At 40.0% G+C, this 15827-nt stretch overlaps 1 protein-coding gene across 3 annotated transcripts in view; it reads left to right on the forward strand.

Annotated features, from left to right (window-relative positions):
* TBC1D4 (TBC1 domain family member 4) overlaps positions 1-15827 on the forward strand; it is a 173475-nt gene that overhangs the window by 93455 nt on the left and 64193 nt on the right. For all 3 annotated transcript variants that reach the window (XM_029936601.1, XM_029936602.1, XM_029936603.1), the window contains exons 2-3: positions 10662-11249; positions 12854-12943. In XM_029936601.1, the coding sequence (XP_029792461.1) occupies positions 10662-11249; positions 12854-12943 (678 nt within the window). The remainder of the gene's footprint in view (positions 1-10661; positions 11250-12853; positions 12944-15827) is intronic.

Genomic DNA, 15827 nt, shown 5'->3' on the forward strand with positions numbered 1-15827 from the left:
TGTTCCTGATCTCAGGGGGAAAGCTCTCAGTTTTTCCCCATTGAGGATGATATTAGCAGTGGGCTTTTCATAAACTGCTTTTATAATGTTTAGGTAATTTCCTTCTATTCCAACTTTCTCAAGGGTTTTTATTAAGAAAAGGTGCTGTATATTGTCAAATGCTTTTTCTGCATCTATTAACAGGATCATATGGTTTTTATCCTTTCTTTTGTTAATGTGATGGATCACATTGATGGATTTACGAATATTGAACCAGCCGTGTAACCCAGGAATGAATCCTACTTAATCATGATGGATAATTCTTTTTTATATGCTGTTGAATTCGATTTGCTAGTATCTTGTGTAGTATTTTTGCATCTGTATTCATTAAGGATATTGGTCTGTAGTTCTCTTTTTTTGCTGGGTCTCTGTCTGGTTTGGTATCAAGGTGATGCTGGCTTCGTAGAATGAGTTTGGAAGTTTTCCTTCTATTTTTTATTTTTTGGAATAGTTTGAGAAGAATGGGTATGAGCTCTGCTTTAAATGTCTGGTAGAATTCCCCTGGGAAGCCATCTGGCCCTGGGCTCTTATTCGTTGGGAGGTTTTGAAAACGGATTCGATTTCTTCACTGGTTATAGGTCTATTCATTCTTTCTATCTCTTCCCATTTGAATTTTGGCAGTGCATGTGCATTTCGGAATTTGTCCATTTCTTCTGTGTTGTCCAATTTGTTGGCATATAATTTTTCATAGTGATCTCTGATGATTGCTTGTATTTCTAAGGATTGGTTGTAATAGATCTTTTTTCATTCATGATTTTGTCTCTCTGGGTGCTCTCTCTTTTCTTTCTGAGGAGCCTGGCTAGAGGTTTATCGATTTTGTTTATTTTTTCAAAGTACCAACTCTTGGTTTCATTGATCTGCTTGACTGTTCTTTTGGATTCTATATTGTTTAATTCTGCCCTGATCTTTATGATTTCTTTTCTTCTGCTGGGTTTGGGGTGCTCTTGCTGCTTCTCTTGTAGTTCCAGTAGGTGCCCTGTTAGGTTTTGAATTTTTGCTTTTTCTAGTTTGTTGAAATTGGCCTGGATTGCAATATACTTTCCTCTTAGGACTGCCTTTGCTGCATCTCAGAGATTTTAGATTGTTGTATTTTCGTTTTCATTGGTTTCCATATATTTTTTAATTTCTTCTCTAATTGCCTGATTAGCCCAATCATTCTTTTGTAGGGTGGTTTTTAACCTCCACTTTTTTGGAGGCTTTCCAGACTTTTTCCTGTGGTTAATTTCAAGTTTCATAGCATTGTGATCTGAAAGTGTGCATGGTATGATCCCTATTCATTTATACTTATGGGGGGCTGCTTTATGCCTCAGTATGTGATCTATCTTGGAGAATGTGCCATGTGCACTCGAGAAGAAGGTGAATTTCCTAACTTCAGGATACAGAGTTCTAAATATATCTATCAATTCCATATGTTCCAATGTGTCGTTCAGGTCCTTTGTTTCTTTAGTGATTTTCTCTCTGGTTGATCAATCCATTGCTGTCAGTGGAGTATTAAAATCCTCTACAATTAGCACATTCTTATCAATAAGATTGTTCTGTCTGTGATTAATTGTTTTATGTATTTGAGCATTCCTGAATTTGGCGCATAGATATTTATAATTGTTAGCTTTTCCTGATGGAGTGACCCTGTAATTATTATATAATGTCCTTCTTCAACTTTGTTACTGCCTTTACTTTAAAGTCCAGTTTTTCTGATATAAGTATGGCTACTCCGCCTTTCTTTTGGCTTCCAGTCACATGATAGATATTTCTCTATCCCTTTACTTTCAACATGAAGGTGTCTTCCGGTCCAAAATGAGTCTCTTGTAGACTGCAAATAGATGGATTTTGTTTTTTTATCCATTCTGCTACCTTGTGTTGTTTGGTTGGAGCATTCAGTCCATTTACTTTCAGTATTATTATTGAAAAATGTGGGTTTAGAGTCATTGTGTTCTCCCAAGAATTCATGTTTATAGTGGTGTCTCTGGCACCTTGTATTCTTTGCAACATTTCCCTCATAGAGTCCCTCCTAGGATTTCTCGTAGGGCTGGTTTGGTGGTCATGAATTCTCTCAATTTTTGTTTATTTGGGAACACTTTTATCTCTCCTTCTGTTTTGAATGACAGGCTTGCTGGATACAGGGTTCTTGGCTGCATGTTTTTTTCTGTTCATCACATTGAAGATTTCCTGCCATTTTTTCCTGGTCTGCCAAGTTTCATTAGACAGGTGTAACCACTCTGATAGGTTGCCCTTTGTATGTGAGGGCCCTTTTCTCCCTAGCAGCTTTCAGAATTCTCTCTTAATCTTTATATTTTGCCAATTTCACTATGATATTTCGTGCTGAAAGTCGATTCAAATTACGTCCTAAGGGGATTCTTTGTGCCTCTTGAATTTGAATGTCTATTTCTTTTCCCAGATTTGGGAAATTCTCAGTTATAATTTGGTCTAGTATCCCTTCAGACCTTTCTCTCTGTCTTTCTCTTCAGGAATTCCTATGATACAGATGTTGTTTTGTTTGATTGTATCACTCAGGTCTCGAATTCTCCTTTCCTGCTCCTGGATCAATTTCTCTCTCTTTCTTTCAGCTTTCTCTTTTGCTATAACTATATCTTGTAATTCACCTAGTCTTGTCTTTGCCTTGTCAATCCTTGATGTGGCTGCCTCCATTGTATTATTCCCCTCATTTATAGCCTTTTTTAACTTATCCCACCTATTTTCAATGTTCCTAGTCATTGTCTCAGTTGCTTCTTTGATGCTTTTTTCAACCCCAGCAATTAATTTTATGACAATTTTTTTAAATTCTTGATCCAGTATGTTGTCTAGATCTGCCTTGAGCAGTTCTGTGGCTGTGACTTCTTCCTGGAGGTTCTTTAGGGGAGAGTTTCTTTGTTTTGTCATTTTTTTTTATAGTTTTTTGTCTCTTGTTAGCTTTAAAAAGCTCGTTGTGCACTATGCACCTGTTAGTATTGCTCTGTTAAGGGAGGCTTATTGACTGTCCAGGGCCTGTCATTTCAGGACGTATTCATTTAACTGTGTCTTTCAGTTTCTCTTGTTGTGCCTTTGAATATTTTATTTCCCTACTCAGCGATATTTGGGACTCGCCGTCATGCACACTTTGGCTTGTTTCTTGGTGTAGCCCTAAGAAGGAAAACAGACAGACAAACACAGTGGGAACAGAAGCACACAAATGCACAGACAAATCAAGCAAACAAACAAATTAAAAGGGGGAAATGATAGAAAGAAAATGGAAAGGAAAGAGATGAAAAGAAGAGAAGAAAAAAATAAAGGGGGTCAGAGATAACAAAGGACAATGGACAGTTTAAAAGTGTATGACCAGTTGAGGGGAGAGATAAGGATGAGATACAGGAGAATATATCTGGATTGCAAGAAAGAAAAAAAAAAGAGGGAGAAAGGAAAATAAGGAGTAAATATTTTTTTTAAATTTAAGGAAAAAAGGTAATAATAACAAAAAAATAAGTACAAAAGAAAAAAGAAGAAAAAAAGAAAAAAAACAGCATCTCTCCCTTATGGATAGGTGTGGTTTGGTGTAGTAGGTCTTGGGTGGCTGCTCTCAGAGGCTCTGCCTTGGTGGCTGCAGAGAGTAGAATGGCGGCACACCATGCTCCGCTGGAACTAAGCACTGTAGGCCACTCTAATGAGTCCGATCTCCTTGTGCCGCAGCTGGGCCAAGTTGTATTTTCCAGGCCTGCCTTTGTTCAAAGTCCTAGTCCATGCACTTTTATGCTACCACAGATGAGATGTACTTGCTTTGGCGGCTGGCTTCTTAAGGGGAGAGATCAGTTTCTCTAGGCTCAGGCTGGGAATTACGCTGCCCCTGCCTGAAGCGAGGTGTGCTGCCTGAGGCGAGGTGTGCAGCAGGAGGTGTAGTGCACGCCCTCACAGCCACCGCTGTGGACTCTCAGCCCCCAGTCGGGATCGTGATCCCCTAGGGGGAGGGAGCAGTTTCTCTAGGCAACAGCTGGGATTCATGCTGCTGCTCCCTGAGGTGCTGGGCGCTGCCGGAAATGAACCGCAAGCTCCTGCAGCTGAAGCCTGAGGCCTGGCCTCCACCACCGCCAACTCCCTGCTGGGATTGCCTAGGGGTGGGGGCTATTTTTTCCCTGTTGGTACCTGGGATTCGGGATACGCGCGGCAAATGCTGGAGGCGAGGTGTGCCGTGGAAATGAGATATGTGCTCCCACTCCCGCAGCCGAGGTCCAAGTGAGCGCCCCTGGTGTCACCGTGGCCACAGCTACCGACTCCCCGCCGGGATGGCGCAGGGCTGGAAGCTGTTCTTTCCCGTGTGCCACCTGGGTTCGGGATTTGGGCTACCCAGCAGTTATATATGGAGTGAGAGTTTCTCTCTCTGAGAGCAGTTAAGCGTTCTTTGACAGTACTATGAGCATGTTCAGTATCTCTGTCTCTTCCCTTTGTCTCTCGGGCTCCGCGCGCTTGCCCCATGTTGGGCTGGGCTCCCACCTCCCCTGCCCTTCTCGGGCTGGCCCGTTTTCTAATCTCCCCAGTTCGCACTCACTCACTCAGGTATCTTTGAGGTTGTCTTCTTTCTGGAGTCCATATTTTCTCCTTCCACTCTTGCAGATGGGAGTAATGTCCTTCTCAGTTCGATAGATGGGGCAGATGAAGTTTACAGAGCTCCCTTCCTCTCCGCCATCTTGGCTCCTTCCTATAATGTTTTTATTTATTTTTAAGAGATAGAGCTCGAGCAGCTGAGGGGCAGAGGAAGAGGGAGACCCAGAATCTGAAGCAGGCTCCAGGCTCTGAGCTGTCAACACAGCGCCCAGCGTGGGGCTGAACTTGTGAACTGCGAAATTATGGACGCTCAACCTACTGAGCCACCCAGGCACCCCTATAATTTTTATTTTTAACAAGATCCAACGAATTGCTTAAATACTTTCAGATAAATTTAGATGGTTTTTAAAAAATCAATTTTATTTCTTATGGAGATTTTCAGACAGCCTCACCTTAAAAACTACAACACAGACTATGCTTCCAAAGTCCCTGGGGCTGGAAAAACTTTGAGGTACTGGGTTTCCTAACATAGGTGGACTATTTCATGGCACGTTATATCCTCCGATCACTTTCCCTTGGTTGAATATGAACTTTTGAAAGCCAAATAGAAATTATAACAGCAAGTGATCAAATTAGTCTTTTCTCAAAATACTGAGCTGATCTTTTTATTCTTATTTTTTTATTTAAGTAATCTCTATACCCATTGTGGGGCTCGAATCACGACCCTGACATCAAGAGCTGCAGGTTCTTCTGGCTGAGCCCCCAGGCACCACTCTGTGGTTTGAGTAAAACATATTTAGGAGGGAAATCTGACCTCTCCTTCAAAGCATGTATTACTCCCAAAGCAAACAGATTTCTTTTCTATCCAGTCTCTCTTTGAGAATAGTTTAAATTTTCAGTTCTTCTCATTAGGCAACTTCTCAGTTTACTTGAAATGGTTCCTAATGTATTTCCTCAATGTTTAAAAAATCCTTTCCCTCCTCTTTTTTGTACTTACTTAAATTCTTCTGTGCCTATGATAAGTATTATAAAATGATTAATAATGAATCAAGCTGTTTAAGCTCATATTGATTGTAAAAGAATTTACTTAGTCATATTTTGCTTTAAATATGGTTTAAGCATATTCTCATACTCATATTTGTATCCATTTTTAAATGCTTATTGAAGTTCATTGGCTTCAATTTTTTTTGTGTGGAAAAAAGACACTGTACTATACTCTTCTTTTGTGTTCATAATTAATAAGCCTCAGACACTTGTGATTACTTAAGCAGCTTAAGAAAGACAATAGTTATCAAATGTAAAATGTTTCTTTTTAAAGTAAGCTAAAACTTCTGCTGTTTAGTCCTGAACAAGCAGTGTGTTTCCTGATTGCAGAGTCAGGAAATACTTTACTTTTGAAGCAATCATGGTTATTCCTGGGGACTTTTATAATTGGCTGCATAGTGATAACGTGGACTTTAACAAATGCAACAGAATTACCACTGGCTTATTTAAAAAGAAAGAGAACTTCTGAAGTGTGGCAAAAGGCTCATTCTGAGGACTAGATCACTTTGGCATATTTAGAGTTCTTGGAGAATGACTTTCAACTGGCTTCAATGACCAAAGGTACCTTTCCCTAGAGCTTTTTACTATCCAGATTTTTCTCCGGTAGTTGCTAGGCCTTTAAATATCAGTTGTGGTTCTTGTAGAAATGATTTTCTTTTGAAGTCAGGTGGAGTTTAATTTTTATAATACCCCTGGATTTCTTAGAGTGTGATAACTAATTATGACAATTAAGGAGAAGCCACCACCTGACATCTAGGGATCTAGTGGCATTTTTTTTTCTTTCTCTAGAGTGAGCAATTGCTATTATCTGCTTTTTGATACTTGAATCTAAATTCTTTTAGTGAGATCACTGAAGGTGTAACAACAACATACTGGCTAAAGGTGGCACTGTGCTTTTTCTTAATATTATGAGGCATTTGAAAAAAAAAAAGCCCTGTTTATTTGTAGTTTGTTGCATCAACTATTGTGTGTTAATGAAAATGAATCATTCCAATGACTCAGACTACTTCTGGTTTAATAGGAGAGTTGATTTTCCATCTCCTTGCTCCTGTCTTGACATTGCTGCAAAAATAAACTCAGAGAAATTTGGATCTAGATGAAGTCTTATTGACCATCTTTCTTGCTCCCCTTCACCCCCAATCATTGGTAGGGAAACTCTAGCATGCGGAATAGCACAAATTCCTGGCAGAGCTTGGGGTAGACTACAAACCTCTCAACCCCTATTTTGGTAGAGTCTTTTTCATTATCATTGTTTTGTGTTAAAGATTATGTGCTGCTATAGAATAAAAACTGCTTTTAGTTGGCATGAAATCCACACCAGCCTCCATGTGGTATAGTCATGTTCTGATCACTGGAGTGATTCATAGCTAGGGTATGATTAACTCAAAAATGTGCCTAGAGTGTGTCATTTGAAGAGCTCCATGGAATCTGGAGACGTTCCTGACCCACACATTCACTTCCTAGTTGGGGGAGCACAGAGCAGAGTGAAGAGCTATGGCTCTCCCTTTTTGGGGTTCCAGATTTCAAGTTAGCAACAGGAATTTACTAACTCTGTATCAATCCTGGAGAACTTTTATCAGGATTCTAGGTAGTTGTTCAGTACTACTTATTACCTCTGTTTCCTGACCATAGTCACGCAGTTTCTTCTGAGAACAGAATACACTCCCAGTGGTCACGTGGAAGAGCTCTAGTAAGGGGCAAAATCATCACCACTCAGTCCTCCACTCAGGAGTTTACAGTATACTCATGGGGTGGGGGAGAGAATGATGTTGAAACACGCAATACATGCATAGAGCAAAGTTCATTAAAAATGTAGAAATGTACATAAAAATATTAGTTAACACTGTCCTAGATGAGAATGCTGTTTGCCCAAACTATGATGTGTAGTATGTGCAAGTACTGGACTGTGTTAAATATTTTGTGAAATATGGTTACTGAGGAAAAAGGCATCCATCTGTCTCAGGGTTTGGCCTAATAGTCGATAGAAGTATTTTGCATTTTGTAGGGTTGAATGTCTAGCTCGCTCTCCTTAGCTTTGGCCCTTGTCAGATACTAAGGAAAAAAAAAAAAAAAAGAAATCCACCACCAACAAGAACAAAAAAAAATGACAGAGGGCCAAGGTTGCTGGTCATGTGTTACTACAAAACACCTGACTTCCTTCCCGAGACAGGTCAGGTGTTCAGGGTAGTCACTGAAACTATAGCACTTGCACTTTACTCTTTCATAGGAAGTACTTGACCAGCAAGCTGAAATTCTTATGATTTTAAACTGTGAGCATTCTGGCAGTATATCCCAAATAATTATGTGAGGAGAAACTCCGGTTTTAGAATGGGTGCTAGAAGACTTGAAGATATACCACGTATGTCTAAATGTGAAGCAACCCTGAATATAATGTAATCTTTTTTTCCAAAGGTAAAAATTATTCAGAAGGTTTTTGTTTTTTGTTTTTTGTTTTTCCTTTGGCCAACATAAGCATGTGCTTTGTACCAGGAATCATGCTAGGTCCTGGGATACAAGGAAAAAATGAGAAAAAAAACTCATAGAAGAGAAATCACTACCCTCCTAGGGCCTATATTCTGGCAAATACATTATACAGGATGTTTAAAGAGATCCGTGCTATGGGGAGAGAGAGAGAGTAATGAAGTAGGGTAAAAATCCAGGGAACGATGTCTATGTCACTGTGTGCATGTGCGTGCGTGTGCGCTTGTGCATGTATTTTGGGGTGCGGGCGGGTGCTGCTTCACAAGGCGGCATCAGCGTGGACTTAATGAGGTGAAGGAGTGAGCCTTGCAGTTAACTAGTGGAGGAGCACGGAGCTCAGAGCCCTTGAGGGAGGAATGTGGTGGGCGTGTCCAGGAATAGCTAGGAAGCCAGTGTGGCTGCCATAGAGTGCGGAGTGGAAGGGGGTTCAGGAATAAGGGCATAGGAAATGGGGTTAGGATGAAAAGATAAAAATCTAAGTTGACTCAAGGTCATATGGAGGACATGTGGCCACCGTGAGTATTTAATCTATACTTTTGTCATATGCAGATTGCTAGGGGCTTTAGGGCATTGTTAGGATCCTGTCTTTTACTCTTAATGAAATGGGCAGCTTGGAGGATTTGCAGGTAACTGTGAAAAAAGTTTTAAAAGGATCCTACTTCAGTTTAAAAAGGATCTTTTGGCTTTTGAGAGTAGATTGAAGGGGACAAGGGACACCAGTTAAAAGATGTGTGCAATAAACCAAGTGAGAGATGAAGATTTGTAATCTGTTATATGAATGAACCACATTTTAGCTGCCTGCTTTTTTTGTTCTTCAAATTTATTGAGACATAATTGACATACAAGGTTGTATTAGTTCAAGTGTATAATATAAGAATTTGATACAGGTATATATTAGGAAATGATTGCTGAAATCATTTTAACATCACTCACTTCACATAGTTACAGACTTTTTTCTTGTGATGAGAGCTTTTAAAATCTACTTCCTTAGTGACTTTCAAATATATAATGTAGTATTTATTAACTACAGCCACTATGCTATATATGACATCCCTAGAACTATTTATCTTATAAGTTTGTACCTTTGGACCACCTTCATCCATTCCCAGCAAACCTCTACACCCTTACCTCCTTTGCCTCTGGCAACCACCAGTCTATTTTCTTTATCAATGAGCTAAGTTTTTAAAAATTCCACATGTAATTGAGATCATGCCGTATTTGTCTTTCTCTCTCTGACTTATTTCAATTAGCATAATGCTCTTGGGGTCCATTCATGTTGTTACAAATGACAGGTTTCCTTTTTTATGACTTGATAATATTCCACTGTGCATTTATTTATATTTGCATTTTTAAAAGTCTGTTAATTATGGACAGACACTGAGGTTGTTTCCATGTCTTGGCTAATGTTAATAATGTTGTAGTGAATATGAGGTGCAGGTATCTTTTTTGAGATAGTGATTTTTTGTTTCCTTTGGATATATACCCAGAAGTGGAATTGCTGGATCATATAAAAGTTCTATTTTTAGTATGTTGAGGAAACTATACTGTTTTCCATACTGCCTGTACCGGTTTATGTTCCCACTGACACAACATGGGGATTCCCTTTTCTCTACATGCTTGCCAGTACTTCTCTCTTGTGTTTTTCGATGATAACTATTCGGTAAGATGATGTATCTCATTGTAGTTTTGATTTTCATTTCCCTGATGGTTAGTGAGTGTTCACTTGATGAACATTTGGGTTGGTTATTTTGGGTGTTGTGACGAAGGCTTCTATGACTATCTGTGGACCAGCTTTTGTGTGGACATACGTTTTCAGGGCTCTTAGCTCAGTCTCTAGGAGTGGAATTACTGCGTCATGAGATGGGTCTACACTTAACTCTACAGAAACTCCCCAAAGATCTTCTAACGTGGTTTTGCTATTTCACATTTCTGCATACAATCTATGAGAGTTTCAGTTGCTCCACACCCCAGCCGGCCCTCTATCTTTTTGATGTTAGCCCTTCTAATAGGTGTGTAATGTTATCTTACTATGCTTTTAATTTGCATTTTATTTTCTGATGGCTAAAGCAGATAAGGAGTATCTGGATCTTACCTTAATCTTTTTCCAGAGGGTTTATTTTATCCTTACTGTTGACACTTTGATTCCTTCCAGCTGAGACTTATAATAACTTTTATTTATTTATTGCATTTATTTTTTCAATCCTGGTTGATATATGTTAGTGTATACTTTTAAAAAAAATCTTAACTTTTTAAAACTTTCTGACCCATCATAATAACTTTTCCAAGTACTCAAGGGACATATTATGATTTTTTAAAGATTGGCAGTGGCTTATGTAGTCTCACAGTTTTGTTTTTGGGAAACATATATTTAAAATGGAAAAGTATAATACCGATAATAAATTTCAATCTTACTTTGAAGTCATTTATGTCTGAGTGTAATTTATGTTTTATCTTGTATAGGGTCTGACCTCCTTTCTATATGTTATCATTTAGGTTGAGAATGCATTCTGTGTGATAGAACAAGTCGGGGAAAACATAAATGATCTCTAAACATTCAACTTAACTGTGGATTTTAAATTCTTTTCCAGGTTCCTGATGTTATAAGCAGCATAAGGCAGTTATCGAAAGCTGCCATGAAAGAGGATGCCAAAGCCAGCAAAGACAACGAGGATGCCTTTTACAACTCTCAGAAGTTCGAGGTCCTGTACTGCGGGAAGGTGACCGTGACCCACAAGAAGGCCCCGTCGAGCCTCATCGACGACTGCATGGAGAAGTTCAGCCTGCACGAGCAGCAGCGCCTGAAGAGCCAGGGCGAGCAGCGCGGGGGCGCGGAGGCGGGCGACGACCCGGTGGTCTTCGACGCCCCAGCCGCGCCAGCCGCAGACGTCCTGTCGGAGGAAGCGGATGGCGTCCCCGGCCCCCAGCCTGCCTTCCCACCCACGGCCGGCCCGCCCGGGCTGCCCAGCTCTCGAGTTGGCTTCCCGGAGCGAATTTTGGAAGATTCTGGCTTTGACGAACAGCAGGAGTTCCGGTCTCGGTGCAGCAGTGTCACCGGAGTCTTGCAAAGGAAAGTCCACGAGAACAGCCAAAAACCACAGCCGCGGAGGAGACACGCCAGTGCGCCGAGTCACGTACAGCCGTCGGATTCGGAGAAGAATAGGACGATGCTGTTCCAGGTGCCGCCCCGGCGGGGGGCGGGAGGGGGCGGGGCTCCGTCACGCAGCGCGCCTTCGGGCCCCGCCCCGTCCTGCGCTCTGCGCTCGTTCAGTCCCCACTCTTCCCCGCTAGCAAAGAAGGCCGGGGGAGTCAAGGGCCAAGGGCAGCAAAACAGTGCAGAGAGGCCGACCTGGAATGCGGAGTTAAAGTGAGGAAACAGGCCAGGGAGAGATAGAGAAAGAAGCCGTTAAGTGGATTCTCCTTCGCATCCCCAGCATTTGCCTTAGGTTGACTCTTAAATAGAAGTTGTTGCTGTCTCTTGCACAGCTGCAGAAAGTCAGTCTTACAGCAGTCTTAAAGATGTGAATCTAGGAAAGTGAGGTAGGCGTGCCGTTAGAAAGTTTTCTTTAGAAAAGGCAAAGTCCAGAGACTCACAGGTGTATTTTCAGATGAGAATACACTGGTTCCTTCTGTTCTACATAGAAGGAAGGTTAAAGAAACGCCACGGGCCTGACTACTTCCTGGATCCGTTACTAAAGTAATGTGGTGCAAGCTGTATTACAGATGTAAAAGATAGATCTTCGTTCTAGAAAGTAGTTTTTGAATTTGTACAGGAGATAGAAAATGCCAAGTTCCCCCTAAAAGAACTTCAGTCAAAACAAAGCCCTAGAAAGGTTCGTTAGTCCTCAGCTTTTAAGATCTGAGTTTCTTGAAAAAAAAATTAGTGACGCCCTTTTATCCTGTGATAAGGAACCCTACCTAGCAAGGAAATTCCACAGTGTACCTTGGTAAACAATCCCACTGTGTGACCCTGACTTATCAGAGGTTCATGGGTTCTTTGGTTTTGTTCTGTTCTGTTTTTGATAATTCTAGGCATATAATGAAAATGTTCGTGGATTTTTCTTGGGTGATATGCTGACTCTTTTTTGGGGGGCTATCGAATTTATTCATTTTCTTAGCTAGCAACAGGAATTGATGTTAATTTGTCTAGTTGTTGATTTTTAAAAATTTTAACTAATCTGTCCAATTGCAGATATTCTATTTTTGTTGACCATATGGGAGGAAGTATGGTTATAAATTATAATTAAATAATTGATCTTTTAGAAATCATGAAGTGACGAAAAGTTGCTTGTTTTAATTTTTTAAAAAATTTTAATGTTTTATTTATTTTTGATGCAGAGAGAGACAGAGGATGAGAGGGGGACGGGGAGAGAGAGAGACACAATCCGAAGCAGGCTCCAGGCTCTGGGCTGTCAGCACAGAGCCCGACACGGGGGTCGAACCCATGAACGTGACATCATGACCTGAGCCGAAGTTGGAGGCTTAACTGACTGAGCCACCTGGGTGCCCCAGGTTGCATGTTTTTAAAAAGACAATTGCTATTAATGTTAAAAAAAGTGGTTTCTTATGTCTTGTAACTTAAGACCCACTTAATCTTTGGACAAAAGGAGGAAATGTGGAGAGGCAGCTGGTATCTGGAGTTGAAATACTATTTGGATTAGATGTTGAAGCACATATGAATATATGAGCAATTTAATCTATATTACTGGTTGGGTATTTAATTGTAAAGTAAGGTGTTGTGTCCTTGCGCATTGAAATTAACTGGCATGTTTTTATTTTTAAGGTTGGGCGGTTTGAGATTAACCTTATCAGCCCAGACACTAAATCAGTTGTGCTTGAAAAGAATTTTAAAGATATCTCTTCTTGTTCTCAGGTATGTGTTAAAGTATATCGTATATTTGATGAAGCCAACTTAATCTTGTTTTTAAATTAACCATTCACTAACTAGATTTAGACTCCTTCAAAGTTTACTATTTGTTTTGAATTTTAATTTTTTAAGTGGATTTGTCTTAAGTAAAAGTGCTCCTGTGTTTGTGTCTCTGCTAATAACAAAATCCTGTCCAGGTCTCTCAGCATATTAATAGTCGGTCCTTATTTTGTCACCACTTTCTTCTTGTAACGTCACTTCATCAGATACCTTCGTCTGGTGGATTTTTTGTGGTGGAGAGTTCTTTTGAAAATACCTCCACAGTTAGTGTTCCTCAGAGTCTTGGGCAGTGGGTCTTGTGGGTATCACTGAGTCATGTTTGCTCTTTGTATCACAGTAGGTAGCAAAAGGAGAACTCGTACTTTCAATTTCTTTTAATGTAAATGCTACAGTCTGAAAATAATGTTTTGGTATGTTTTTGTTCTTTGCGTATTTTTAAGTCACAAACCATGTATTTGAATGTTTTGAAATTATTGACACAACTAAATGTGTGCAAGGTCATAGTAGGCCTAAGCCAGTGTCCTGAGTACCACAGTAATAATTTAGAATGTCTGTCCCAAAGTTAGAGCTACCTAATATATTGTAAATACAGAAAGAGTTTTTGAAGATGTTGGAGTGGAGAGAGTATCTAAACCTAAATATGGGAAGGTTAAGAACGTAAGGACGCCTCTGTGGAGTTTTCTAGAATAGAGAAGGATTAACTTCTCTCCTAGCGGGGTGACAGTCCTTTTCTGTATTTTAGTGTTGAAAAATCGAGACTACAAAAAAGAAACACAAAAAACAAAACAAAACAAAAACAAAACCCCACAAGACTACCTATTTATTTTAATTTAATTTTAATTTTAATTTTAAAGAGTATGTGAGCAGGGGAGAGGGGCAGAGAGAGAGAGAGAGAGAGAGAGAGATCGAATCTCAAGCAGGGTAGACACTCAGTGCAGAGCCCTACATCGGGCTCTATCCCACAACCCAACCCTGGGACCATGACCTGAGCCGATATCAAGGGTCAGTTTCTCAACTGACTAAGTGACTGAGCTGTTCAACCAACTGAGTTACATGGGCACCCTGGGACTTCCTATTTACTTTTAAATTCCAGAGTTAGCATTGCCATAGGTATAGTGTTCAGACATTCTGCCTTTCAAAAATGATGAGCTTTTGTACATCTTGTTCATTATTTGCCTCAGCCTCAGCTAATGCAGTTTCACTTCTAATATTTTAATATTTGTTATATTAATATGGTGACATGAAATCATATCATGAAGATAAAAACTTTCTACTTTAATAACAGAGAGGCAGCATCTTTATAGGAATGAAAGATGGCAATTTTCTAAATTCTATTTAAAGGACCAAAAATGTGATAGAAAGATTATGTTCACTTGAACTGAAAGAAAAGAAGTTTATTTATTTATTTAGTGGGAGAGTGTGAGCAGAGGAGGGGCAGAAAGAGAGGTAGAGAGAGAATCCCAAGTGTGCTCCATGCTATCAGCACAGGGCCCAACGCAGGGCTTGAACCCATGGTCCACAGGATCATGTCCTGAGCCAAAATCAGGAGTCAGATGCTCAACTGACCGAACCACCCAGGCACACCTGAAAAAATAGTTGCTAAGTCTTATAATTGCCTGTTTACTGGAGAGTCCCTACAAGATCATAAGCTTTGTGAAGGCAGGTGTCTTATTTGGTGTTGTCTCATTCTATAAGGTATCAGAATAAAATGTTAAGGGTACATCTTAATAGTTAGGTGTCAATAAATGGGCACTGTATGTAGGGGATGAATCACTGGATTCGACTGAAATCATTATTGTACTCTGTGAGAACTAACTTGGATGTAAATTAAGAATAGATTTTTAAAAATGGTTTAATTAATTATACTAATTTATACATCTAACTGCAGTGTAGGAATGGCTCAGTTGCTTGGCACGTTTACTAATTTTGTCAGTATTTTTAAAGTAATAGCCATCATGGTAGGGGTAAAGTGGTATTTCATTTGGCCATTAACTATTATTTAACAATAATTCTGGATGACTAACAGGGTTGAACACTCTATCATATGTTTATTGGCCGTTTTGTCATATTCTTTTGCAAAGTGCCTCTTCAAGTACGATCTTGTTCTTCTGTTGGGTTGTCTTTCTTTTTTCCATATTGGTCTGTAAGAGTTGTTTATATAATTGGATGAAAGATTATTGTGGGTTGTATGTTTTGCAAATATCTTCTCACATTATGCAGCTTGACTTTTCACTTTCTTGAGGGTGGCTTTTGATGAACAGATTTCTCTATTTTTAACATAGTTGAGTTTATAAGAAATGTTGATTTTATTGAAATGTGGAACATTTCTACGTGTGGGAGTTGTGCCAAGTACAGAGGAAGATATGGTGTACAAACCAGTGTAGTTCCTGCCCCCAGGACACCAAGAGTCATCCTAAAAAGCTGTGCTTACCCCCCATCCGCTCCTCAAATCTCCCAGTAAGAAAAGTAGCAATGATCACTGAACAATTAAAGTGGGGGGCCGGGGCGCCGGGAGCAGGGATAGAAGTTAAAAGGAAAAAAAAAAAAGAACCAAGCAAACCAAATATATATAAAACTAGCAGTCCAAGCATGAATTTTGCCTTTCCCCCTCTTTTTTTTTTAAAGCAAGTTTTGTATTCTAAGCTTCTGGTATAGAACAAGAATTAAACATCTGTGCAGAGGCCTTTGATCAGAATAATTGTCGCGTTAACCTCTGCTCCTCACTGAGTAGCCCTACCCTTGTCACTTCTTTCCACAGCTCTGAACTGATACAATGCGGCCACGTTCGGGAACAGGCCTGCTTTTTAACACATGCACTCCTACAAACGCT

This window comes from Suricata suricatta, chromosome 4 (genome assembly GCF_006229205.1).
Source record: "Suricata suricatta isolate VVHF042 chromosome 4, meerkat_22Aug2017_6uvM2_HiC, whole genome shotgun sequence".
NCBI classification, from domain to species: Eukaryota; Metazoa; Chordata; class Mammalia; order Carnivora; family Herpestidae; genus Suricata; species Suricata suricatta.